The 25,472-nt window shown below is 37.6% G+C and overlaps 3 protein-coding genes across 6 annotated transcripts; 2 read left to right on the plus strand and 1 right to left on the minus strand.

Moving 5' to 3' along the window:
• Positions 1-608: 608 nt before the first annotated feature.
• LOC103023603 (uncharacterized) lies at positions 609-6,272 on the plus strand. Of its 3 annotated transcripts, XM_049480174.1 has the most exons (3): positions 615-1,141; positions 3,081-4,154; positions 4,200-6,272. In XM_049480174.1, exons 1-3 carry the CDS (start codon positions 1,078-1,080, stop codon positions 4,907-4,909), a joined length of 1,848 nt encoding a protein of 615 aa, XP_049336131.1. In that variant the 5' UTR covers positions 615-1,077; the 3' UTR covers positions 4,910-6,272. The 3 variants fall into 3 exon arrangements, with proteins under 3 accessions (XP_007250883.3, XP_049336131.1, XP_007250882.3); XM_007250821.4 differs by having other exon boundaries at positions 609-1,141; positions 3,087-6,272; XM_007250820.4 differs by having other exon boundaries at positions 3,081-6,272.
• A 1,663-nt stretch (positions 6,273-7,935) lies between these two features.
• si:dkeyp-84f3.9 (zinc finger protein 184) lies at positions 7,936-15,309 on the plus strand. 2 transcript variants are annotated; one of them, XM_007250823.4, is made up of 2 exons: positions 7,936-8,173; positions 10,387-15,309. In XM_007250823.4, the coding sequence occupies exon 2, from the start codon at positions 10,753-10,755 to the stop codon at positions 13,621-13,623; it is 2,871 nt and encodes a 956-aa protein (XP_007250885.3). In that variant the 5' UTR covers positions 7,936-8,173; positions 10,387-10,752; the 3' UTR covers positions 13,624-15,309. The 2 variants fall into 2 exon arrangements, with proteins under 2 accessions (XP_007250885.3, XP_049336130.1); XM_049480173.1 differs by having other exon boundaries at positions 7,936-8,169.
• A 2,792-nt stretch (positions 15,310-18,101) lies between these two features.
• On the minus strand, positions 18,102-24,128 carry zgc:92590 (serine protease). Its single transcript, XM_022674263.2, has 5 exons — positions 23,993-24,128; positions 23,011-23,173; positions 21,202-21,461; positions 19,453-19,589; positions 18,102-18,355 (listed from the first exon to the last, which is right to left on the minus strand). The coding sequence occupies exons 1-5, from the start codon at positions 24,078-24,080 to the stop codon at positions 18,206-18,208; spliced, it is 798 nt and encodes a 265-aa protein (XP_022529984.2). The 5' UTR covers positions 24,081-24,128; the 3' UTR covers positions 18,102-18,205.
• Positions 24,129-25,472: the final 1,344 nt, after the last annotated feature.

Consider the following 25,472-nt stretch of genomic DNA (forward strand, 5'->3'; position numbering starts at 1 on the left):
TTTCTTTGGAGGGCCGCACAGACAGATGTTTTGTTTTATGTAAGTGATTAAACCACATTTTATATATATGAGGATATCATCCCGGTACCTAATGGCAGTCAGGGTACCTCTGGCAAGCACATGGAGGTCTGTGTGGCCCTCCAAAGAAGTGCCTTCCCACACCATAACTGACCCAGTGCATAACCGGTCATGCTGGAGGATGTTGCAGCAGCAGAATATTCTCCACGGTGTCTCCAGACTCGCCAAGGGGTGAATTTTAGTGTTGCTGTGGTGTAGATTTAGTGCTGTAGTGTTGGTTTAGTATTGTAGTTTTGCTGTAGTGTTGATTTAGTGCTGCAGAGTTAATTTAGTGCTGCTGTAGTGTTAATTTTGTGTTGCTGTAGTGCTGTGATATTGATGTAGTGTTGATTTAGTGCTGCTGTATTGCTGTTTTAATGTTGCTGTAGTGCTGATTTAGTGTTAATTTAGTGTTGCTATAGGGCTGTAGTATTGATGTAATGTTGATTTAGTGTTGATGTGTTAATTTAGTGTTGCTATAGGGCTGTAGTATTGATGTAATGTTGATTTAGTGCTGCAGTGTGGATTTAGTGTTGCTATAGGGCTGTAGTATTGAGGTAATGTTGATTTAGTGCTGCAGTGTTGATTTAGTGTTGCTATAGGGCTGTAGTATTGATGTAGTGTTAATTTAGTGTTGATGTAATGCTATAGTGTTTATTTAGTGTTGATTTGGTGTTGATTTAGTGTTACTGTAGTGCTGTAGTATTGATTTAATGTTGAATTGGTGTTGCTGTAGCGTAGATTTAGTGTTAATTTAATGTTGCAGTATTGCTTTAGTGTTGTTTTGATGTTTATTTAATGCTGTAGTGTTGATTTAGTGTTGCTGTAGTGCTGTAGTGTTGACCCCGCTACACTAGGGGAAGTGTAAGCGGCTGCTATAGCCTTATTTTCCCGGCGTTGCGATGGGAAGAATGGGAGGGAGACTGGCCACCAGTTTTTCGCGTCAGGAGAACAGCATGTAATATTTCTCGGGTAGTTTTGGTCACAAAGGCTGGTTTTACTCGCTTATTTACTCCAGAAATGCTCTCTTCGAACAAGATGGACTTACCCGGGGACGGCGGGCAGCTGCTGTCGGATTGCCAAGGTAAAGGAAGCAGAACAAGATGTCGGTTAGCCTGCGCTAGCGATAGTTAGCTAACTAACCTAGCTTAGCTTAGCTAACGAGTAACGCAGAATAATGCGAAAATCGTTTTTATATTAGTAATAATAGTATATATGTGTGTATTGTCGCACTACTGTTACATATTCTGTGGTTATTAAAGGTAGCTTGCTGGATAAACGGGTGAATTCGTATTAGCTAGCCTCCTTGTTTTTGGAATTAACGTTACCTAAGCTAGCTATCTGTTCCACCTTAACAAATGCTGCAGCAGTTTTTCGTTCTGGCGCCTTAATTCCAAAAATAATGTTTTTTACTAATTCTACCGGCATAAAAACATAATTTATATAGAGTTTATCGTGTTTAAACTGTAACATAAATGATTACCGTGTCTGATTTTACAGTTATATTTGATTAACAGCCATTTTTAATAGCTAGCGTTAGCTAACTAAAGCTAGGTTAAATTGTTGCTAACTGCGAGTATAACATGGCTGCGATATTACATATCTAACTAACTAACGTTACAGCTCTGGAAAAAATAAGAGACCGCTTCAGTTTCTGAATCAGTTTCTCTGATTTTGCTATTATATGTTTGAGTAAAATGAATATTGTTATTTTATTCTATAAACTACGGACAGCATTTCTCCCAAATTCCAAATAAAAATATTGTCACTCATTTATTTGCAGAAAATGAGAAATGGCTGAAGTAACACAAAAGGATGCAGAGCTTTCAAACCCTTAAATAATGCAAAGAAAACAAGTTCATATTCATAAAGTTTTAAGAGTTCAGAAATCAATATAATGGTGGAGTAATCCTGGGTTTTAATCACAGTTTTCATGCATTTTTGCATATTCTCCTCCACCAATCACTGCTTTTGGATAACTTTATGCCTTTACTCCTGGTGCAAAAATTCAAGCAGTTCAGTTTGGTTTGATGGCTTGTGATCATCCATCTTCCTCTTGATTATATTCCAGAGGTTTTCAATTTGGTAAAATCAAAGAAACTTATTATTTTTAAGTGGTCTGTTATTATTTTCCAGAGCTGTATATTACAAGACATTTCAATGTGATATACACATCGTCTGTGTTACTTAAGAGAATAAAATACTCCTGAATAATCAAATACCAGAAATGATCTGCATTAGGGCTGCAACTAACGATTATTCTGATGTTCGATTAATCTGTTAATTATCAAGACAATTCTCTGGTCCTTAACATCTTTTGTTACTGAAGAGAATAAAAACTTGCTAAATAAGCAAAAAACATAAATTTTGTGTTTTAGCCTTGCAACCAACTGTTACTTTCATACAAGATTTATCTGTCAATTAAGACTAAAATCTACAATACTTTACTCCATCTATATTACTAAAGAGATAACAAAAAAAAAGTAAATACCAGGAATGATGTGTTTCAGAGCAGTAACTAACAAGTATTCTAATATTCAATTAATCTGTTGATTATTAATACAGTTCTCTACGATACTTTATCATCTATATTACTGAAGAGGATAACATACTTCTAAAAATATCAAAATAGCAAGAATTATCTATTGTAGGGATGCAGTTAACGATTATTTTGCTAATCAATTTATCTGTTTATTTTTCTGAATGCTCAATTGTTTTTCTGATAGAAGGCTAGAAAAAAAAAGCAATATTTGATTTCCAGCATTTTATTTCACAAACTAAACTGTCTTTGTGCTAATATTGTAATTGAATAAGCAGCACACAATCTGCTATTAATTATCAGCATCACATGAAAAATTATCCTGACAGGATGCTGAGGATGCAAAACTGAAGTGTATATTAGATTTTCTAAGTTTTTATCATGTTATTGTCCTGTAGTATCCACAGACATTTAGACATAAGATGTACAAAACTGCATCATATAGAGGTGTGAAACCCTATGACTAATTGTGTCTCTCTTTCAGTGACAGATGTGGAGACCCTGGTACAGGAGGAGTTCCACAAACAAATATTTGGGGAGAATGCTGCACTTGGATTGACCCAAACTTCAGTGAGCAATACGGATCTTTGGGACAGTCTCTGGAAACCCATTGATCAAAGCTCGCAACCAGCTGCCAATCCAGTTCTATTTCCAGTGGCTAATCCAGTTGTTGCTTCAGTTGATGATGCATTCATTCATCCAGAGGTTAATCCTATTGGTAAACCAATTGAGATTCCAGATGTTGACCCTGTTGTCAATCCGATGGTTAATCCAGTCTTTTGCTTGGCTTGTGACACCATGTTCATCAGTAGGCAGTTTCTTGAGAACCACATCTGCCCTTTTGTCAATTTCATATGTTCATGTGGTATTAGTTTCACCAAGTATCCTGAAATGTGGTCCCACAGTACGTCGCACAACCATAAAGCGACGTATGTAATAAACCACAAAAGCGCGATCCAGAGCAGAATCACCTCTGTTAAGGAGCAGGAGTGGAAGTTAAAGGTTTTAGAGCAGACAGCAAAGAAGGTTGGCATTGCTCAGAACGTTGCTCCAGTAAATCCAGCACAGCCTCCCCCAGCCAGGTACATAGCTGGAAAAACTATAAACCTCTGGAAGAAATTCAGACCTGTGGTGAAGGTGCGAACAAATGAGAGGTTTGGAAACAACAAGAACTACAGGTGTGCAGTTTGCCGTCTTGAGACGTGCACGCGGGACGTGCTCATCCAGCACGTCAATGCTGTTCACAACAGCGCCTGCATATACGGATGCAGTCGCTGTGGCATGCTTCTGATCGGCCGGGTGCCTCCCAAAGTTCTCCACAGGTGTGGCCCAGTACATATTACTCCGCGTGAAAGGTACACCTTTGGTCAGTTGCTGAGAGACCCTTTATCATCTGAAAGCCTCTATATGCCTTATGCTTGTCAGTTCTGCTCTTTGAGATTTGGCCATCAGGTGCATCTCAGCAACCACCTCCGATTCAACCACAGCAATGTGACCAAAGCACCACAACCTCCAAAAATCACTGCGCTGCCAAGCATCAAAAAAGGAGTGCAACGGCCTGCCATAGCTCGGCCTGCCATAGCTCGGCCTGCCATAGCTCGGCCTGCCATAGCTCGGCCTGCCATAGCTCGGCCTGCCATAGCTCGGCCTGCCATAGCTCGCCCTAATGTGGCTCGGCCTTCTATAGCTCGGCCTGCTATAGCTCGTCCTAATGTGGCTCGGCCTGCTATAGCTCGCCCTGCTGTGTCTCGGCCTACTGTGGCACAGCCATCTATAGCTCGCCCTACTGTGGCTCAGCCAGCTATAGCTCAGCCTGCTGTCGTTCAGCCTGCTGTAGCTCACCAGGTGCCAAGTGGTACCTCGCAAGCTTCAACCAAGATGAGGTGTGCAGTTTGCAAACGAATGATCGACTCGTTCGAGATGCTTGAGCAGCATTGGTGTGAGTGGACACTCACGTTGATGAACCCCAAGACCATAGAAAGAATGGGCAGCATTACAGATCAACCACAATCAATGGATTCGTCTCTGTCGTCGGAAACGAGCAGCAGTGATGCAAGCGTCCATTCAACTGACACCAATAACGTGAAGACATACGGTCATACAAAGCTACTGACGATAAAAACGGAGCCTGTTGAGGTGAATGTAACAATGACTCAAACTGATGTTTCTCATAAGACTGTAAAACCCGAACCTGAACTGATTGATCATGACAATGGAGCGGGAAAGTCCCCAGCTGAAATCAAAGGACTGTTTTACCAGAAGTGCAGTGCTTCCAATACTAACAATCTGAAGTATTTGTTTAGTAACATATAGGGCCAAAGCTATGGATAAAAACTTGTTGGAATTGTTCTTTACATTTTTTGACTTGTTGTAGAGCAGGGGTCATCGGTTCCTGTCCTGAAGGGCAGGTATGCAGCACGAGTTGCAGATTTCTACATGTTCATATTTGTTTAAGTTTACCAGTTAAACAAACATGAACTGATGTGTAGATTTGTCTGATATTTTATAGTGTGTGTATATATTGTACTTGTTTAGGAGACGCTGATCTACTGCATTAAAAAAATCTGCACTGTTTTCATTTGAACTGTAACCGCCTAGAAATTAATATCACGTTTCTCTGGAATGCTAATACAAATAGATACCGTTCCAGTCTGTATGTTAGTAAACGTTTGTTTATCAGCAGCCAAAATAAGATGCTTGTTGAATATGTGGACAAAAGTATTGGGACACTTCATGAATCGTTTGTCCTGACATTATGGATGTTCAGAATAGATTATCTTGCTATGATGGAGTGACTGTAGTCCTGTAGTACTGTTCTGAAAATATATATTTTTTTTTTAGATTTTGGAGCGCTGCTGAGACGGTTTGGTGGCATTTAGCAACAAAAGGGTTAGTTATAGTCATCACTTTACCTCATCCTCTGCTCATCTCAGATTAATCCCAAAAATATTGGATGGAGCAGCATCATTTTAGAGAACAGTTTCATGTTGGGCATGGTTCCAGTGGGTTGATGTTTATATGCTTCAGAGAGTCCAATTCCATCAGTAATACATTTCTGTGAAGACTAGGTAAACTGTACATGTGCATTTGCACGTCTGTGTCAGCTTAGCATAGCTGAATGCGTTCATCTCAAAGGACATCCACAAACATTTGGACATCAATTCACATATTGACAAATCTCTGCTGCTTAAAACCCGGTAATTAGAGGACCCTTTGGACTTAAACAGCTTGCATGTTCCTCTCTGCCGTAAATAAAATCCAATTTGTAATGGCCAAAACGTAATTTCTCAACTAATTTGTAATCAAGGAGCGCATTTATAGACATTTTGCGTAACGAATATTTCTGCAGTGTAGCTTTTAGATGCATGAAACGCAGGTGTCTTGTGCATTTCACCACCACTATGAATCTTTCTGACCGTTTTACACAAAACCACCTAACTGTGTTTACAAGTTGGCTGTTTAATTATCACAAACTTTTGAAAATTGTGTTTGACCGGAATTGATGACCCCTGTTGTAAACAGTTTGTTCTGTGATTTTAATTGATATGTGATATGACATATTTTATGTTTTACTTGACAGTGTATATTTCAGACATTTCTGGTTGTCTCAGACATGGACAAAAAAATTGGTCAGTTATTTTGAGAAATTCCAATAAATATCTTCTTCAATTCCCTAGATCCAGTGTTCAGACAATTACTTTGCGTGTCATGTGCTTTGATTGTACACTCTACTTACTGTTTTTTAGAAAAACAAAGCAACTTGTGTTTAGCCACCACAAGGTGGGGTGGTGATCATCAAGATGCTGGGTCATTGTTGCCTCACGTCAGGTCATAATTCAAAAGAACACAGTTCCACTGCTCTACAGCTGAATGCTGGGGGCCTTATAACCCTCTAGCCCATGCCTGGCATTAGGTAGGCATTGTGCTGGTAGGTAAATGACTCCAGGCATTGTTCAGAGGACCTCTCATAGCCCCTTCATTTTAAAGAGCGGACATTTCCGCATCTTATTGACCATCAAACAAGATTCTAATGTGTTGTAGAATACTGAACAAGCTTCTTGTACCATATTAATTCTGCAAACCTATACCATTCTTCTAGAGAGCAGGGAATTTCACTTAAATACATCTCTCCACTCCAAGATACCAAAGGTCCACATTTTCATACCCCTAGCTTTTGGTTTCAATAGAGCCTAAAGATTCCGTCTTCTCCATAGAACTTTATGGCTTTTAGCTTAAGAGTTTTGTAACAAAACTCTTTTTTTTAGTAGACATTAATTATTTTGAGATACACAGATGGTAAGAACTACTCAACTAAGTAAAGAAAAAAAAATACTTTCAGAAATAAGGGTTAGTCAATCTGAAAAATTTTAAGAGCGTAAAAGAAGTTTCTTAATATATAGTATCGTCAAGTGCAGTTCCAAAGACTTAAATTAAGTTATGATGAAACTGGCTCTCATCTGGACCACTTCAGGAAAGTAAAACCAACAGTTAGTTCTCTTGCAGGAGGCAGGATATAGAATATAGGCTATGTAATATTTAATAATAATAATAATATTTAACACAATGTGAAACTCGTATTATATAGATGTATGCTTCACTCTGCTTACAACTTTTATAGAGATGTGGATTTCATTTTCCAGCCGGACATGGCACTCTGCGCTGCTGAATTACTGAAATAAAGTAACTTTTCAGTGATATTCTTCTTTTTTTTATATAGATGCACGAGTATATACAACTCTGGACAGAAATAAGAGACCACTTCAGTTTCTGAATCAGTTTCTCTGATTTTGCTATTTATAAGTATAGGTTTGTAAAGTAAAATGAACATTGTTGTTTTATTCTATAAACTAAGGACAAAATTTCTCCCAAATTCCAAATACAAATATTGTCATTTAGAGCATTTATTTGCAGGAAATGAGAAACGGCCAAAATAACAAAAAAAGATGCAGAGCTTTCAGACTTCAAATAATGCAAAGAAAATTAGTTAATATTCATAAATGGTCAAGCAGTTCAGGTTGATTTGATGTCTTGTGATCATCCATCTTCCTCTTGATTATATTCAAGAGGTTTTCATTTGGTAAAATCAAAGAAACTCATCATTTGTAAGTGGTCTCTCATTTTTTTATTTTCCAGAGCTGTGTATATACACACATACACATATACACATACACAAAATGTGTGTGTGTGTATAGAGAGAGTATTTGTGTAGTTATTTTACAGTATAGCTGTTATACTGACACACAGTGGTTGTGGTGGTGTTCTCCACATGGGCTGCTCTGTACAGGGGCAGCATTGGGGGGTTTAGGAGCAGAGCCCACCGTGTACAGGGGGGCTGGGTTTGCGGCGGAAACGGAAGTTTGGTAATGAAACATGAGACGGTCGTTTCTGCAAGGAGGCTTGAAAATGGACGCATAAAACAGAACAGGCGATAAGCGGCGTGTCCCTGTTCTCATACAGCTCTTTATTTCGGGCGAGGTGTTTAACTACAGGCGCTGGGGGGTCTTAAACGCGCCGCCTTCACCTGGACGGAGCCTGGGACCCCCGTTAGCAGCGCGCTACCGGTAGCATGTGCAGTAAGTATGTGATTTTCTGAGGTTTAAAGTGGATTTAAGTTCCTGTAGAGTCGTTTTCTCCTGTAAACAAACGCCTGCCTGAGTCAGAACATGTGCAGAACACACGCGGCTGCTTTATACTGAATGTAAACACAGCAGAAGTAGCTAAACACGGCGATAAACCGGGGCAGAGTTTGGTTTGCAGGATAATTAACAAACCCTGCAGAAATTCAAAGAGAACCGAAGGATATGGACAGGCAGAAATAGTGTTTAATCTTTATATAAGACTGTAATAACACATTAACTCCGTTTACTGCAACGGGTTTACTTTTATTCCCGGTTGGAGTTAGCTAGCTTGTTGTTCGAATTGTCCATTCCACCTTAAATCGTGCAGCATTTACATTCTTGCGCCTGACCTGCTGCAGCATTTAAGGTGGAATGGAGAATTCGAACAAGCCAACTTTAGCCTTGTAGCTAACCTAGCTAAGTTAATAATGGTGAGCGATTTAGCCCTTTAAATAATATCACGATATTTCATCGTATTTTCGCGATAACGATAACTTATTCTTGGCGATGTGAAAACATTGAATTAAAAATCAATTATTTCAAGAATGCACTGCTGTAATAAAATGAAAATTAAAAAAAAAAAGTTTATTATTGGATACAATATAATATGGCAAACCCCTAACTAAGATATTAAAAAATACAAAAAAATGATCAGATCTGTAACAGAAGTCAATGATCCAGAATGCCATGATACTAATAATGCTTTCAAAATATCAAAGTAAATCTTAAAAAATATTAAAGTAAAATAAAATATATAATAACAGATATAATCTGTCTTTAAGTAGATGTATAATGGGAAATTAGAACAGTGTGAATTTTTGTTTTGCTAAAAAAAAAAGTAGAACCCTGATGTGATAATTAGGGTTGGATAATATGGCAAGATATTTCAGGGTATAACATCGTTCACGATATTGAAAAATGTTAGCGATATTATTGCATATAATATGGCACACACCTACTAGCTAATATAAAATAATGTGGAAAATGTTTCATTTTGTCCATTTAGTTTAGTTTAGTTTAGTTAAAAAAAAAGTTTGATGGTTTTTCTTTTTGTGGAGCCCCTAATTTGACCCGAAAAGCATGACCCTATTGCACGGCCACTCTAATAAGTTGTGGCCATGTATTAGGGTCTCGTTTACACGCTTTAATATGTAGTGGCCACATTTTTTTATGTGGCAGAAATGGAAAAATTATAAATTTATGTAAAATTAATTGAAACACTTTTCTTCTTTACTTTAGTCTGTAAAAAAAAAAGGTTTTACAATTTTATTTAAACCAAACACTTACCTCCACTACACTGACCAAGCCTTTGACTTTCTTTATGCATTTAAAACATAGAGTCTTTATTCTATTCAGTCTCTATTTGAAATTCTTGACTGGCAAATGGCAAAATCTAATATATTTTGTGCATATGTTAGTAAACACCAATATTTATTCACAAACATTCATAAAATTATAGAAAAATAAACTTTTTGGAGCCTTTTTTTTCTTAAAAATTGCTTTTCTGCATTCAAACCACTTTTCATTCAGTGTGTTTTCTTTCTTTTATGATTTACATTGTAGATTTAATATTAAAGACTATATTAAAGCTAAACAGCAACACATACAGAATTATTCTAAAAAAAAATGATAAACGAACCAAAATATGTTTTATACTTTAGATTCTTCTAAGTATCAGATTTATCTTTGAGGACAGATCTGCACACTCTTGGTATTTTAATCTTAGTGTCTTCATGAGGGAGAGTCACCTGGAATAGTTTTCTCAGCGTCTGGAAGGAAGGAGTTTCTGGAGGTGCTGAACAATAGTTGCTGCTTTACCTTCACGCTATGAAGCTCCAGCTCATCCCAATTAAATCACCTCAAATCACCATCTCAGTTTATCAGGTTTCGATCAGGGGATTGTGGAGGACATACCGTTTTATTTTACTCTTTACTACCTCTTTAATAAGAATCTACATTGTAAGAAATAAAAGAAAACATTGAATGAAGGTGTGTCCAAACATTTGACTGGTACTCTGTCTGTTTTCATTTTGCATTCCCCCCCATGCCAGAAAAAAGCAGTTACCCTTAGACATCAGTATAATGATAATACAGTTGTGTGTTCCTAATTTATTAAGCTTACTTACTTATCTTTATCTTTATTTTATTATCTTTTTTTCATTTTATCATTAGGCTCCTGGGTGTGCTGCTTTTTATGGACAAGAAAAATGGGACACAAAGGATTCAAGCTGTGTTGTCTGTGAGTGAAGACAACAAAGCAAACTGAAAACAGCTAAAAGAGTATAGAAAAAATAAAGAAGACTTGGACAAGACTTTACATTTCTCTTCACCTCTGCCTTTACAGGCATGCTGCTATTGGACCTGGAGGGACTGGCGTTGCACAGCTCTGTTTTGTGACCCTCTAGTACCCGAACTCTTATGTTGAAGATTTTTCCATCCACTGTGTCATAGCGTCATAGGATGGTGCTCAGTTTGAAGGCAGATGGAATTTAACATTATTAATTAAAGACTTGTCAGGGAGTAACAGCACAGGTGAGAATGTCCACAGATGAACTAATGACACAGGTCGCACATGATCATCAAGACAAAGATCCTGTGATGGAGTCCCACACAGAGAAGGAAATAACGAGCATGCTTAATTGCTTTCAGAAAGTACAAGAAGAAAAAGAAGAAGGAGGTTGTGATGAGCAAGTGAACTGTAACTCTTTGGATGAACCTGATGAGCCAATGGACAGTGACCCCTTGGACAAAGGAGATGAGCCAATGGACAGTGACTCCTTGGAAAAAGATCATTGTCCATCCCCAACTAAATCTGAAGATGGCCCGAGAGAAATGCAAGGAACTGCCGAGACTATTTGTAGTGCGCCTGTTGATGCAACATCAGTATTAAATGACAGCACGTCCACAGAGAACTCTGAGGATCCAAACCATAACACTTCAGAGATGGAAACGCAAAGAGCAGTTGAACAGCCAGAACCAGTAACTGAGAAAATGGCGCCTTCAGAAGATGTCTTGGACGAGACTTCAAAAAGTATGTCCCCTGGACATGTGCCAGAGCTGGATCAGAAACCTCTGACGGCGAGTGAATGCAACTCTGAAGCAAGTGAGGCGGATGCGCTTACAGAAAATCCAACCGACCTGGAGTTATCGAGTCGTGGGCGCCCTCGCAAAGAAAAGCGAGTCATCAAATGTGAGTACTGTGGACGGCCTTTCAATCACGCCTCTGCTTACATCATCCACCGCCGTGTCCACACTGGCGAAAAACCCTTTAGTTGCCAGATTTGCAGCAGGGCATTTGCTCAACTCTCCAACCTTAGGTCACACATGAAGGTGCATAACTCTCCAAAGTTTTTAAGCATGCAGCAGTACAACAGTTTAGAAAAGAAGACCCCGGTTGTCAAAACTGTGCCCCAGAAAGAGGAGCGCGTGAGGCCGGAACCCAGGGAGGAATCTCCAAACAAAAGCAGATCTCCTTCGCGTAGGAGCAGGAAGCCTGTAGCATGTCCAATCTGTGGAAAAATCTTTCCATACAAATCTGTGCTGAAGATACATTTGCGGATTCACAGCGGGGAGAAGCCGTACACCTGCAGGGTGTGTGGTAAAGCGTTCACGCAAGCGTGTACGGTCCGCGTCCATGAAAGGGTGCACTGGTCCATCAAACCTTTTCTGTGTTCTAAATGTGGAAAAGGCTTTTCTCAGATTGGCACCTTGAAGGCGCATACCTGTGCGGGGAAACCGCAGGTTCATTCTACTTTAAAAGAAATGGAATTGGCTGGAGTTGTAACCTTCCGGTGTCACCTGTGCAGAGAATGCTTTAGCACTCGAGACGAATATGATCCCCACTTGCAAACGCATACTGATAATCAACGCTACAGCTGCGAGCGCTGCGGCCAAAAGTACGGTCTACGTTCTGAGCTCGACACTCACTCGAAATACTGCTTTTCTATGTGGCTTGCAAAAACCAAACCATTTAATCGTCTTGCTTCGGCCAAGTTGCACACAAAGCAAGCGCCCACTGATAAAACGGTTCAAAGCTCACCGGTTGAAAATGCACCAGACAGTCCTGTAAAATCACCAATGTCACCAATATCACCAACATTACCTATATTATCCCCGCCTAAAGAATCATCTACGCCACCACGACACGTTTACTCTTCCCCGCTGCCACAGAAACGCAAGAAATACCTTTCTTTGCTGACTTGTCCGCCTAAGGTGATCGCCACGTCTATTTACGACCCTGAAAACAACGTCGGATATTGTCAGCCTTTTAAAACCAGTTACTTTGTATCTCAGTTAAACAGTTTAGACCAGAAAGCTGACCCGAGGAAATACTTGTGTCCACGGTGTGGGCGGCTCTTCAGACATGTGGGGCGGCTCAGAGCACACATGCTTACTCACTCCCGAGGCAAGAGCTTCACCTGTGGTGAATGTGGGCGGATCTCGGAAGACTGGAGCACGTTTTGGCGTCACCAGCGCGTGCACAAGCAAAGACGCGGTCGCTTCTTTTGTCCGATTTGCGGTCAAGGTTTTCGGTTCGCAAGCAGCTACATGGAGCATCTGCAGGAACATCCAGAGCTTAATGAATATTTTTGCCCTTTCTGTCCTCAAACCTTTGCAGATGCTGAAAGTTTGAAAAACCATCAAGAAGAATGGCATCGGTCGAGCATGCCGCATATATGTGACATTTGTGGCAAAGGTTTCCAAAGCCCTGTTGTTCTAAAGAGGCATAGAGTGGGGCACTGCTTTCAAGACCGAGAGACGGACACCCCTCATATAGTTGATGTGCAACCTACTGTGAAACCTTATGAATGCGGTAAGTGCAGTGCCAGTTTTAAAACTTTGGACAGGCTTTTTAGTCATCAGCTTTGTCACTCGACTAAAAGGGACTCAAATTTAAGCTTGAGCAACGGCATCATTAATGGGCACAAAGAACTAAAGGAGGAGAAGCAGCAAAACTCTGCACAAAAAGACCACAAGAGCAACCAGCATGTTAGAGCCTCTACCTCTGAATCAAACACTTCAGATTCTTGCCAAGATACGGCCAATGGGAGTAGTCCCTCCAGTCTCCCAATGGTACCGAATGGCTCCGATGAAGCGAAAGCGCAACCACAGCAGGACATCGACACCAGTGTCTCCCAAAGTACAGCAACTTTGCCTCTTTCATCTTCAGATTCTGAGTCCATTCCTCCAGAAGTGGAAGAAGAGGTGAAGACGCCCACGTTCACGTACGAGAGAACTAAGGAAATTAAGAAAAACGCAGAACCTGATCAAACGATTGGCGATGCAACACCGCGGTCCAAACCAGAGCGGAAAACTGGGCACCTGGAGTGCACAGAGTGCGGTGCTTGGTTTGCTCTTCTTCCAGCTTTGCATAGACATTACTTGGAACATGCTTGGGGACAGTTCTGAATATTGTTTTTTTTTTTTTTTTTTTTTAAAGGACACTGTTACAAAAAAAACACGTCTTGTTGAAATTTTTAAACACTAAAATTACAGATCGTCAGAACATCAATTTTAATCTGTTTTACTGCTTTAAACTCTACAGGGTAGTTTTTCCAGACAGGGTTTAAGCCTAGGAGGACTACACAGTGCTTTGAATATAAAGTTCTCAATTGAAAGGAGATTAGGCCTAGTCCCTGTACTGGAAACTGACCCTAAAACTCTTTGCACTGTTATGTAAAACTGAACTGTTTTTTTCAAGACGTAAACTGTAAGTAATGTGCATTTGGATGTTACCAGTATGAATTATCCAGATATACGCACCTTGGAACGTGGAACAGTTGTAGTTATAAACAGTGTCTAAAAAAAATGACCTGCAGTGCTGTGCAAACGTCAGAGTCCGTCCATCATTTGTTTTGTTTAAGGTCAAAACAGCCATTTATTGTCAACATTAAAAATCATATAAAAGCCAGCCTCACCAGCTAAGTATATACAATCTCATATACAGCTATAAAAAAAATTAAAAGATCATTTCAGTTTTTGAATCAGTTTCTCTGATTTTGCTATTTATAGGTTTATGTTTGAGGAAAACGAACTTTGTTGTTTTATTTTATAAACTACAGACAACATTTCTCCCAAATTACAAATAAAAATATTGTCATTTACAGCATTTACTGTATTTGCAGAAAATGAGAAATGGCTGAAATAACAACAACATATTATGCAGAGCTTTCAGATCTTCAACAATACAAAGAAAACAAGTTCGTATTTATAAAGATTTAAGAGTTCAGAAATCAATATCTGGTGGAATAATAACTCTGGTTTTTAATCACAGTTTTAATTCATGCATCTTGGCATCATGTTCTCCTCCACCAGTCTTACACACTGCTTTTGGATAACTTTATGCTGCTTTACTCCTGGTGCAAAAATTCAAGCAGTTCAGTTTGGTGGTTTGATGGCTTGTGATCATCCATCTTCCTCTTGATTATATTCCAGAGGTTTTCAATTTGGTAAAATCAAAGAAACTCAATTTTTAGGTGGTCTCTTGCTTTTGTCTAGAGCTGTATTTCCATATTTCCTTGTATTAGAGGTTCCGTTTTTAATCTTTCTGCAGATGTCAGAAGAGGGATTTCTCCAGACATTAATTTTTTTTTAGATTTTTCACCATCCATGTCTAAAAATAATCTATTTTAATAACCTAATTTAAAGTTTAATCTCCTCCGAAACATGTTTAAAAATCAAATACTTATTATGTAATAACTGATTTGATTGGAAATTTGAATACATGAGGTGAGGTGTGGCCTTTCTTTTGCCCAGTACTCGATTTCTTCAATCATGGACTTTCACTAGTGAATCATGTGACATTTCACTTTTTCTTTTTTTTTTTTTGAGAAATGAGCTGAATAGACATTTCAGAATTGTGCTACCATTTGAGGGAGATTTAAATTTAAAGTTGTTTATGAGATATCGACTCACTCTGCTCTCCTGGTAGCGTTAAAGGTGCTCTTGTCGTTTATTTTTTACTTTATATATCACATTTTTGTACAAGGTTCATATTTAAGAAGAATGTCTGTCTGTATGTTTTATACGTAGCACTTGTTTATGGTAGTGCATGTTAGAAAAATTAAATAAAATGAATAAAGTGTCATAAAATTATGTATTGAATTTATTGGATTGATTTGATTTATTTATTCTTTTTTTTTTTACCCCAAAAAAGTGGAACTGTGTTCAGTACTTTTGGAATGAGTTGAGGGTCTCTGAATGCAGTCAGATCCTCACAGCAATGCTTCTAAATCCAATAGATAACCCTTCCCTGGACAGTAGAGACCACCTATATTCTCTTAGTGGGGGCACATGCAATTTCATTTTCCAGCACTAACCCAGCACATCAGATCAGATGAAGAAACACAGATTTACACACTGTCCTGTAATGATGTTCTCTGGATGTTTAGTCCTTCAAATGGTCTGTGACTAAGGCTGTCAATGGTCAAAAGGTATATCAATCAATCAACCTAAAATAAATACATGGAGATTGACCCTCGTTTTCAATGCAGCCGAGCATTTACACAATTTAATGGACTGAAAAATACGTTTAAATTATAAAAACAAGATTTTATTAAGAAGAAATCTTATAATTTTGAATAAAAGGATATATGGAGACAGGCTAAAATGTAAAGCAATAAAACAAAGAGAAAAAATAATTAGATTAATGAAATATAAACACTATTAAAGAAATAAAGGAATAAAATAACACCAAAAATGATTTAAAAAAGTAAATGATGGAACTAAAATTAATAATATTAAGTTAAAAAAGTATAAAAAATAAAAGGAAGAAATCAATGAAAGAAAAAGGCTAAAAGTAAAACCAGTAATAAAATAAATAAAAGGATGAAATGAATAAAATAAATGGTAAAAAATAGATAAATAAAAATATAATTAATAATTAAAATAAATGGTTTATTATTATTTTTTTTTCATTTAAATTTAAATATTGTCGCTGTCCAATGAAAAACTCATTTTTTGTCGATTTTCAGATTACTAGATAATTTCAACAAACTGTCACTTACACTGAGTCTAAATTTCTTGATGAATAGACCATTAGAATTTCTCCAAAATTACCTGAAATTAACAGTTTTTACATTGAATTTCTTAGAAAATTTAGAATTTTTTTTTTCTCTTTCCTGTAAAGTTGCTGTTTTAGAGATACTTGTTCTTCATTGGACAGCGACAATATCCACTACAAATACTTAAATGTTAAGAAGAACAAGTGCAGTTTATCCCAGGAAATCACAGAATATTACCATGAGTTATTTTGAGTTAGGTTGTCCCAATATGTTACTTAACTTATTAACATGCCTTGTCCCGTATTCTCTGCAGTAAAATAACTTATTTTCATTCTGAAAATTTGAGGGATTTGAAATCTCCTACAGGACACTTGGAGAAGCTCTCTCTCTCTACTCCACTTAATAATATCAGATCAGTAACAGGAATCAACTCAAATTCTGCTGGGTTAAAAATAGATGTAAAAACTACACAAACATTTAGAAACTAAAGGTTTGGAGGAGATGGACTGGTTGATTTGTATTCAGGATTTGTATTGATTTTAAAATAAAGTTCAGGAAAGAGGCAATTCTATGATTTTATTCATTATATTTTGACATTAGCAGATTTCCTATTTTTTTTTAACTACAGTTATGATTTTCAGTAACGTTTCTTATGAAACATGAAAGCTTTTTATGTGATGCTTGAATAAAAAATCCTCAAGATTTAGTTGTGTAATGTCAGGCAGAAAATGGACAAAAAACTTGGCCTGTTAAGGGGTTTTAAACAGCCATAATATTAAACCCACATTTCTATTATTGTGCAGGCCCCATTCTTGCTGCCAAAACAGCTCTGACCAGTCGAGGCATGAACTCCACAAGCTTTCTGTAGATGTTTTGTCATATCTGGCACTAAGATTTTAGCAGCAGATCCTTTAAGTGCTGTATATTTTAGGTGGGGCTCCATGGATTACATGAATCAATGAGCTTTAACGCTGTTTATAACCCGGCTGCTGGTTCACTGGTTGTTAGAGGTGGGCGATACCGGGAATTTTGGTATCGATTCGATACCAAGTAAATGCAGGGCCAGTATTGCCGATAACAATACTGATACCGATACTTTTTAATATTTTAAGCTTCATAGATCCAAAGTATCCAAAAGACGTAGGATAAAATTTCCCCAAACATTGTACGTGACAGAGACTGTAAAAAAGATGGACGCCGTGTCTCCGTTCCCATTCATTCATTGAAAATGAAGCCAAAATCTTGCGTTTCAATATTTGGTGGAATAAACCTGGTTTTCAATCACAGTTTTTTTCATGCATCTTGGCATCATGTTCTCCTCCACCAGTCTTACACACTGCTTTTGGATAACTTTATGCTGCTTTACTCCTGGTGCAAAAATTCAAGCAGTTCAGTTTGGTGGTTTGATGGCTTGTGATCATCCATCTTCCTCTTGATTATATTCCAGAGGTTTTCAATTTGGTAAAATAAAAAAAAAACATCTTAATTTTTCCAGAGCTGTACACATTGATTCCAATATTAATGTGTTTCTCTATTAACAGATAAAGTTTGTAACTTATATGACATTATACCACAGTTAGTTCTGACCCTGCAAAGTGATTGGCTGAGAGGTGTTCTATGAGTGCCGTTATTAGTTGGTAATGCACTGTAACCGAAGCAGGTAACATAGCAACGATGCAGCGCTTACAAGCCAAACAGCGCAGCTACAAACAGAGTGTTTATAAAAAGGTGGAGTCTTTATAACCACACAGATCTTTATAACTGTGGTATAATTGCAATAATGCACTCCGTCTCGTGTATTATTGCTTAGTTATAATCTGTGAAAGATGCTGTTTGTAATGTTGTTGTTTGATGTTTGATTAATACAAAATGAACAGGAACTCCTTGTTTTGCTTCATTATATACATTTATTTGAGGTCCAAACTGAAGAAGATATTGTACACATACTGAAAGATTTGCTGTTTGTCTTCAAGACAATTTTTTCCCTCTTAATTGTTGGCAATGGTGTTTTTGATCCAGTCAGTGTAGCGACAGACTTCAGCATAAACACCAGGATAACCAGGAGCAGCACAGTAATACCCCCAGGACACGACGCCCTGCAGCTGCCCGTTACACACCAGAGGACCACCGGAGTCTCCCTGAGAACAGAGGAAGAACAGAAGGTCACAGTTAAAAACACTTATTTCTCAGTAAACCCACCAAAATCTGAATCTACCCAAAAAATGATGAGAATCCATAGAAGAGTCAAAAAATCATTTATTGTGGTGACGGACAGTTCTGGTGGAAACAGGAGAGTTGAGGTGCACATTGAATTCTGCCGTGATTTGATCAGCCGTGGTTTTATGTTTTTTGGGTACAATCTGGGTTAGCACCCGAACATCCCTTTCAGACAGCTTCCTCTTAGAGCATCCACAGTTAATCCTGTTGGATGTGGTTGGTCGTTCTTGGTGGTATGCTGACAGTACCCTGGATACTGTGGCTCTTTATGCATCACAAACACTTGCTGTCTGGGTCACAGATGCTCCAGCAAGACGTGCACCAACAATTTGTCCTCTTTGGAACTCATAATGTTGTCTGCATTGCACTCTAATATTTAGAGCAGAACTGTGCTCTTACCCTGCTAATTGAACCTTCACACTCTGCTCTTACTGGTGCAATGTGCAATTAATGATTAAAGATTGGCCACCAGACTGCTTCAATTTAGCCATGAAACCTCCCACACTAAAATGTTGGAACAGGTGTTTCAGTTTCATTGTCCAACCCCTGCAGTTGTGAGTTCTAAGAGTATGAGGCATACTTTTAGAAAATGTGTGTAAACATTCGAAAAAAACTGTAAAATAAAAAGAGTAAAAGACAAAGTTTGGACACACCTCTCCTCATTCAATGTGTTTTCTTTCCTTTTTATTTTTTTTACTCTGAAAATTTAATATTGAATACATTAAAACTAACAAAAAAAATGTGAAACAAACACTTTCGATTCTTCTAAGTAGCACATAAAGCAAAACATTGAATGAGAAGGTGTGTCCAAACTTTTGACTGGTACTGAACACCACATATTCCAAACGTCAGAAAAGGCAAATTGTGGTAAAGTCAGATCACAAACCACAATAAAAAATATTGAGTGCAATAACATGTTGCAATAACAATTTTGTCACCTTTTATTATTTAAGTATAAAATGATTAGTAATAAAGTGATAAATGATGAAGTGATGACACACGTGTTTTTTTTTTTTACCTGGCATGAATCTTTGCCTCCCTCCAGGAATCCAGCGCAGAACATGTTCTTAGTGATCTGGTTTGGATAAGCAGCTTCACAGTCTGAGCGTGAGACCACGGGTAAATCCAGGCACTGCAGTACAGACGCATAGTTCACTGAAAAACATTAGGGAAGAGGTTACGATAAGAACAGCCAAAAATCTGTTTATCTCTGTAAAAAAAAAACATTTATTTACTTCAAACCACACTGAGTTTATTTAACTTGCTAACCTCAAGTGGATGTGCTTAAATCTTAGATATATAACTCTTAAACCATATAGCGAATGCAAATTGAGATGGTATATAGTATTTGAGCAAAATCATAGTTTATGGGCTCCGAGTGGTCCAGTGGGCTAAGTGCTGCCACTATGATCAGAAGATTGCCGGTTCGAATCCTGTTCATGCAGCTTGGCAACGGCTACCAGAGCCCTGAGACAACATAATTGGTCTTGCTCTCTCTGGGTGGGTACAGTAGATGGCGCTCTATCCCCTCATCACTCCTAGGGTGATGTGGATCATCACAAGGCTGCGTCTGTGAGCTGATGTATCGGAACCGCGTCGCTGCACTTTCCTCCGAGTGCGCTGTGATGCTACTCTGTAATGCTGCATCAGCAGCAGTTCAAAAAGAAAAGAGGCGGAGTCTGACTTCATGTGTCGGAGGAGGCATGTGCTAGTCTTCACCCTCCTGGTGTTGGAGCATTACTAGTGATAGGGGGAGTCCTAATGATTAGGTTGGGTAATTGGCTGTGTAAACTGAGGAGAAAATAAGAACAAAATGAGAAATAAAAAAAAAAATATATAAAAAAATCATAGTTTTTAAAAGTGTGATCATTTTAACACTGATTATAACACTGACAATACTAATTTTATCAAAACAAAGCAATATATTAATAAAAAATGAAATATAGAGGTAAGTTTTTTTTGGTAAAATACATGAATTCTTAGAATTAAAAAATCTTGTAAAAAAAGTTAGACATTATTAGGGTCCAAACACAAAGTAAAATTTCTGGGCGCCATCAGCCAATCTGCATTCAGCAGGTATTTATCAGGGTTATCATTCACCTATCAGGATGAATGGCTGCTGGGGGGTACTATCCTAAAAAAAGAATCAAATATTTCAACAATTTGATATATAAGGCTACGTTCACATTACCAGGCTATTTTTGGCTCAATGAAGTTCAGATCTAATTCTTTCATGCCTGTGTGAACGTGCCAAATTAGATTTTTTCAAATCAGATTTGAGTAACTTTTATACAGTATGTGATCCTAAATCAGATATGTATCTGATTCATTGACGTGCGACATGAATGTGAACGGTCAAAACTGAACAGAATTCATGCATCTTTTTGCTTTTACGCATTAGCATTAGCATTAGCATTAGCGCTACGTGCTTCTCTTTCGTACCCACACATCTCTTGGTGCAGCTGAGCTGTTTAATTCGCTTTATGCTCAAAATTAAACACATCCATTATTAATTAAGAGAGTTGGTACATGCCTTTTTCGGTGTTTCAAGTCGTGCAAGTCGTACTTTTCCCGTCGTTACATTAGCAAAGACACACTGACACGCCCTGAATCTAAAGGTGTAAGGTGCACAGTGGACAGTTTGCCTATAGATCACTAAATGAGGACCCTTAGTGTTTTTAAAAGATTAACCTGGTAGCTATAAAAACAACATGTTTTTTAAATATAAATACAGTTAAAAGCAGCATTACTGTGGTGGTCTCCTCACCTCCAGTGGTGATCTGATTACCCCATCCAGACACCAAGCACTGCTCCCCATCTCTTGCACATGTGGTGGCCAGTGGAATCGGCTGCACGTACTGATTGAAAACAGCAGGCTGGCTCAGCTTGATCAGCATGAAGTCGTGGTCGTAGGTGTAATCGTCGTAGGCGGGATAGGGTATGACCTTCTCTGCCCAGATCCTCTGCTCTGTGCCCTCGTCTTCGAAGATGTGGTGCTCTCCCAGGTGCAGAGCGAGACGATGGGCCCTTTAAATAAAAATAAATAAATAAATAAATAATGGTTCCAGATGATGCTGCTTAAAAACCTTCATTTTTATTGCTTATTTATTTATAAATAAACAGTAGATATACAAGACCTTTATTGCTTATTTAACATTAGCTAACCTAGCCTGCTATCTACCGTTATCTGGTGCTCACGACTTAGTAAGTGGTGCTCACGACTTAGTAAGTGGTGCTCACGACTTAGTAAGTGGTGCTCACGACTAAGAAAGTGGTGCTCACGACTTAGTAAGTGGTGCTCACCTCTTAGTAAGTGGTGCTCACGACTTAGTAAGTGGTGCTCACCTCTTAGTAAGTGGTGCTCACGACTTAGTAAGTGGTGCTCACGACTTAGTAAGTGGTGCTAACGACTTAGTAAGTGGTGTTCACAACTTAGTAAGTGGTGCTCACCTCTTAGTAAGTGGTGCTCACCTCTTAGTAAGTGGTGCTAACGACTTAGTATGTGGTGCTCACGACTTAGTAAGTGGTGCAAACGACTTAGTAAGTGGTGCTCACAACTTAGTAAGTGGTGTTCACGACTTAGTATGTGGTGCTCATGACTTAGTAAGTGGTGCTAACGACTTAGTAAGTGGTGCTCACCTCTTAGTAAGTGGTGCTCACCTCTTAATAAGTGGTGCTAACAACTTAGTAAGTGGTGCTCACCACTTAGTATGTGGTGCTCACCACTTAGTATGTGGTGCTCACCACTTTCTACATAAAAAAAAAAAAAAATACACCACGTCCCTTTAGGGGCTTCGTAAACCCCTGTAACAGTCCTTGGTCTGTATACGGGCTACAGGTGAAGGTGATACAAAACCCTTTATCTCTGCAGTAAAATAAATTATTTACGTTCTAAAACTTTGGGAAATTTGGAGATATTCTTCACCCTGTACTCCTAATACTCTTAATCAGTTTTAAGAGGAATCAACCTTAAATTCTTAATTTTTTTTATAAAAAGACATAAAAAAAGATTTTTTGAATGATTCATTTGTGTTTAGGGAAAATATTGATTCTAAAATGTTAAAAGTTCAAGAAAGTGCCAATTCTATGATTTTTATTCATCATATTTTGACAGATGCAGATTTAATTTGTTTTCAAGGATTTTTTATTTTTTTATTTTCAATTACAATTACAATTTTAGAAATGTTCCTTATCAAACATGAAACTTTTATATATGTAATGCTTAAAGAGCGATCCTTAAAAAAATATCTCCAAATCTCCCAAAGTTTTAAAACTTTAATAACTTATTTTACTGCAGAGATAAAGGGTTTTAACAGACCAAGGACTGTTAAGGGGTTAAAGGTCTAACAGGTGAAGTGCAGTAATAAAGTTGTTGTTTGAGCAATACAGACTGCTACTGGACTATATATATATATATATATATATATATATATATATATATATATATATATATATATATATATATATATATATATATATACACACACATTACAGTGAATTGAGGCCGACTTATAGTCCTATTGAGCAAATCCCAATTATTATAATAAATAATAAATATAAAGTGTAAGATACTCACGGGACGTAACAGTGCGCTGCCGACACTGCCCATCTCTCATTGATCAAAGAAGCACCACACCAGCGCTCACCATCATCGTAGGTTAGATAAATCTGCCAGGGCTGAGAGTGAGGTCGACACTCGTACCCACCGATGATCTTATCATCATCAGCTCTGCTGCATGCTGTTACACAGGGGTTTCAACAGCTTAAAAAGTAGTAAAAAAATAGGAAATCCAATATTCCAATACATTTTACATACAAATGATAATGAGGGAAAAATACATCTTTCCTGGTTTTTGATGCATTGATTAAGCCTGGTTCTGGACTACACAAAATTCTCCAAGGAGATTCTCTATTAAAAACAAAAATGTAATCCAGGACTAGGATTAATCTTGTATAAAGTAATAAATGGAAAATCGACCTGATCATTGGCATAGGAACCAGGGTTTTTGTTTTTTTTTTAGAAATAGGTGAATTTGTCCACCCTAAAAATGATGCCGCAGAAAAAGCAGAAAATGTTTAAAAATATACTTTTAATTTGAAAGCGTGCTGAAATCTGGAGCACGTTTCTAATTAAAGTTAGCTAAAACAATTATCCTGCCTTTTAGCAAAATGCCCCCTACACATTTATATTACATACAGTATGTTTGGCCAAGGGCTAATAAACATTGCTTCATTTGTAAATTTGAAACTAAACAAATTTTCTACTCATATCTTGAGTTTAATTCAATTTCTTTTACATTTTATTAAAAAAAAAAACTAATAAAAAAAGAGTAGCACTTTTTAAAAGAAATGTAACATAAGAAAGGTAAAGGGCAAATATTAACCATGTAAGCTGTTTATACTGCTTGCAATTTAGGTGAAGCAAGCATGTGTAAAGCATTTTAATGTAAAATTGCTTCATTTTACTGAATTAAATACAAGTAACAAAGTAAACGAGTAACAAAAATATGAACACCACACAAGGCCAAGAAGCAATGAAATATATACAGTTTACTCACCCACAGCCACCAGCAGCAACACCGCTACAATACACCTCATTACTACTGGAGAAAGACCAAACTGAAATAGAACTGGAAGATAGATCATGGGCTACACTGGGTGTATATATATACGACTGTGGGAACACAGCACTTGTGTGTAATTGCCCTTGGTAAAACCTGTAAAAGTGTGTTTTTTTCCTAGTGGAAACTGAGCAAGGTTCCATGCTTCTCTTATCTTATTGACTTGTCAATTTTACCTTTAATTCAAGGTAACTTAGAGCACACAAGTTACTTAATAGACACAGATCAAGCATAACATTATGATCCTTGCTTCTACACCCATATTTTTTTATTTAAAATGCTAAATAGAAAACGATCCTCTCTGTTAATTGTTTGTTCCCAGCAGTTCCAGTAAAAAAAACATATATATATATATATATATATATTTATATACTATATGTACATGTACAGTTTTAGTCAAATGTCTATACATGCATTGTAATTTTCTGCATTGTGTAGATTAATACTAAAGTAGTCCAGTTTCTATAAATAAAAACAAATGGAATTATTTAGTAAACTAAAATAAAGTGTTAAACAAACCAGAATATGTTTTATAGTTTAGATTTAGATCCAAAGTAGCTCCTCTTGTTTAGATGAGACAGTTTTGTACACCTTGGCAAGATTTTCTCAGTCAGTTTTATGAGGTAGAGTCTCCTGGAATTCATGTTCTCAGTTAACAGCTGTGCTGAACTTATCAAGAGTTAATCACTTGAATGTATTGCCTCTTAATTTCTTGTCTTTGAGAGCATTAGTTAAAGTAAAGTAGTGAATAAGTAGAGTTACAGGTATACAGTGAATAGCTCTATTTAATTAATGTTTTAATCCAGATTATTTATAATTTTAGGATTATATTATTAGGATGCACATTTCTAGCACAGAAAAACGGGCCAAAGAGTCTAAAAGCGGAGAGAGTGCGCATTTCTAGCTCAGAAAAACGGGCCAAAGAGTGTAAAAGCGGAGAGAGTGCGCATTTCTAGCGCAGAAAAACGGGCCAAAGAGTGTAAAAGCGGAGAGAGTGCGCATTTCTAGCGCAGAAAAACGGGCCAAGGGGTTTAAAAGCGGAGAGGGTGCGCATTTCTAGCGCAGAAAAACGGGCCAAAGGGTTTAAAAGCGGAGAGGGTGCGCATTTCTAGCTCAGAAAAACGGGCCAAAGAGTCTAAAAGCGGAGAGAGTGCGCATTTCTAGCGCAGAAAAACTAGTCTAAAAGTTGCCGTAATTAAGAGACATCATGAAATGAAACATCAATTTGAAAAATCTTAGTTTACACAACACTGTTAAAGATAAAGATAGTAAGTCAAGTAAAATGATGTGTAAATGAAATAATCAGGAAAAAAAGTATTATTTAAAGTGGTATATTTCATTATTTGTTTTATTACAGAGTGTGACCCGTGACTTCAAATATATTTCTTCTTCTGGCCCCCAACAAAAAAAGTTTGGA

The sequence above is a fragment of the Astyanax mexicanus genome, chromosome 6, assembly GCF_023375975.1.
Source record: "Astyanax mexicanus isolate ESR-SI-001 chromosome 6, AstMex3_surface, whole genome shotgun sequence".
NCBI lineage: Eukaryota > Metazoa > Chordata > Actinopteri > Characiformes > Acestrorhamphidae > Astyanax > Astyanax mexicanus.

Bases quoted from the DNA above. Each gene is read 5' to 3' on its own strand.
- zgc:92590 (XM_022674263.2), bottom strand. From the start codon at position 24,080: ATGATCTATCTTCCAGTTCTATTTCAGTTTGGTCTTTCTCCAGTAGTA. The intron at 21,462-23,010 runs GTGAGTATCTTA...TTTTATTTAAAG, and splicing joins GCAGCGCACTGTTACGTCCC to GGCCCATCGTCTCGCTCTGC. The intron at 19,590-21,201 runs GTGAGGAGACCA...AATGTTTTTCAG, and splicing joins TAATCAGATCACCACTGGAG to TGAACTATGCGTCTGTACTG.
- LOC103023603 (XM_007250820.4), top strand. From the start codon at position 1,078: ATGCTCTCTTCGAACAAGATGGACTTACCCGGGGACGGCGGGCAGCTG. The intron at 1,142-3,080 runs GTAAAGGAAGCA...TCTCTCTTTCAG, and splicing joins GCTGCTGTCGGATTGCCAAG to TGACAGATGTGGAGACCCTG.
- si:dkeyp-84f3.9 (XM_007250823.4), top strand. From the start codon at position 10,753: ATGTCCACAGATGAACTAATGACACAGGTCGCACATGATCATCAAGAC.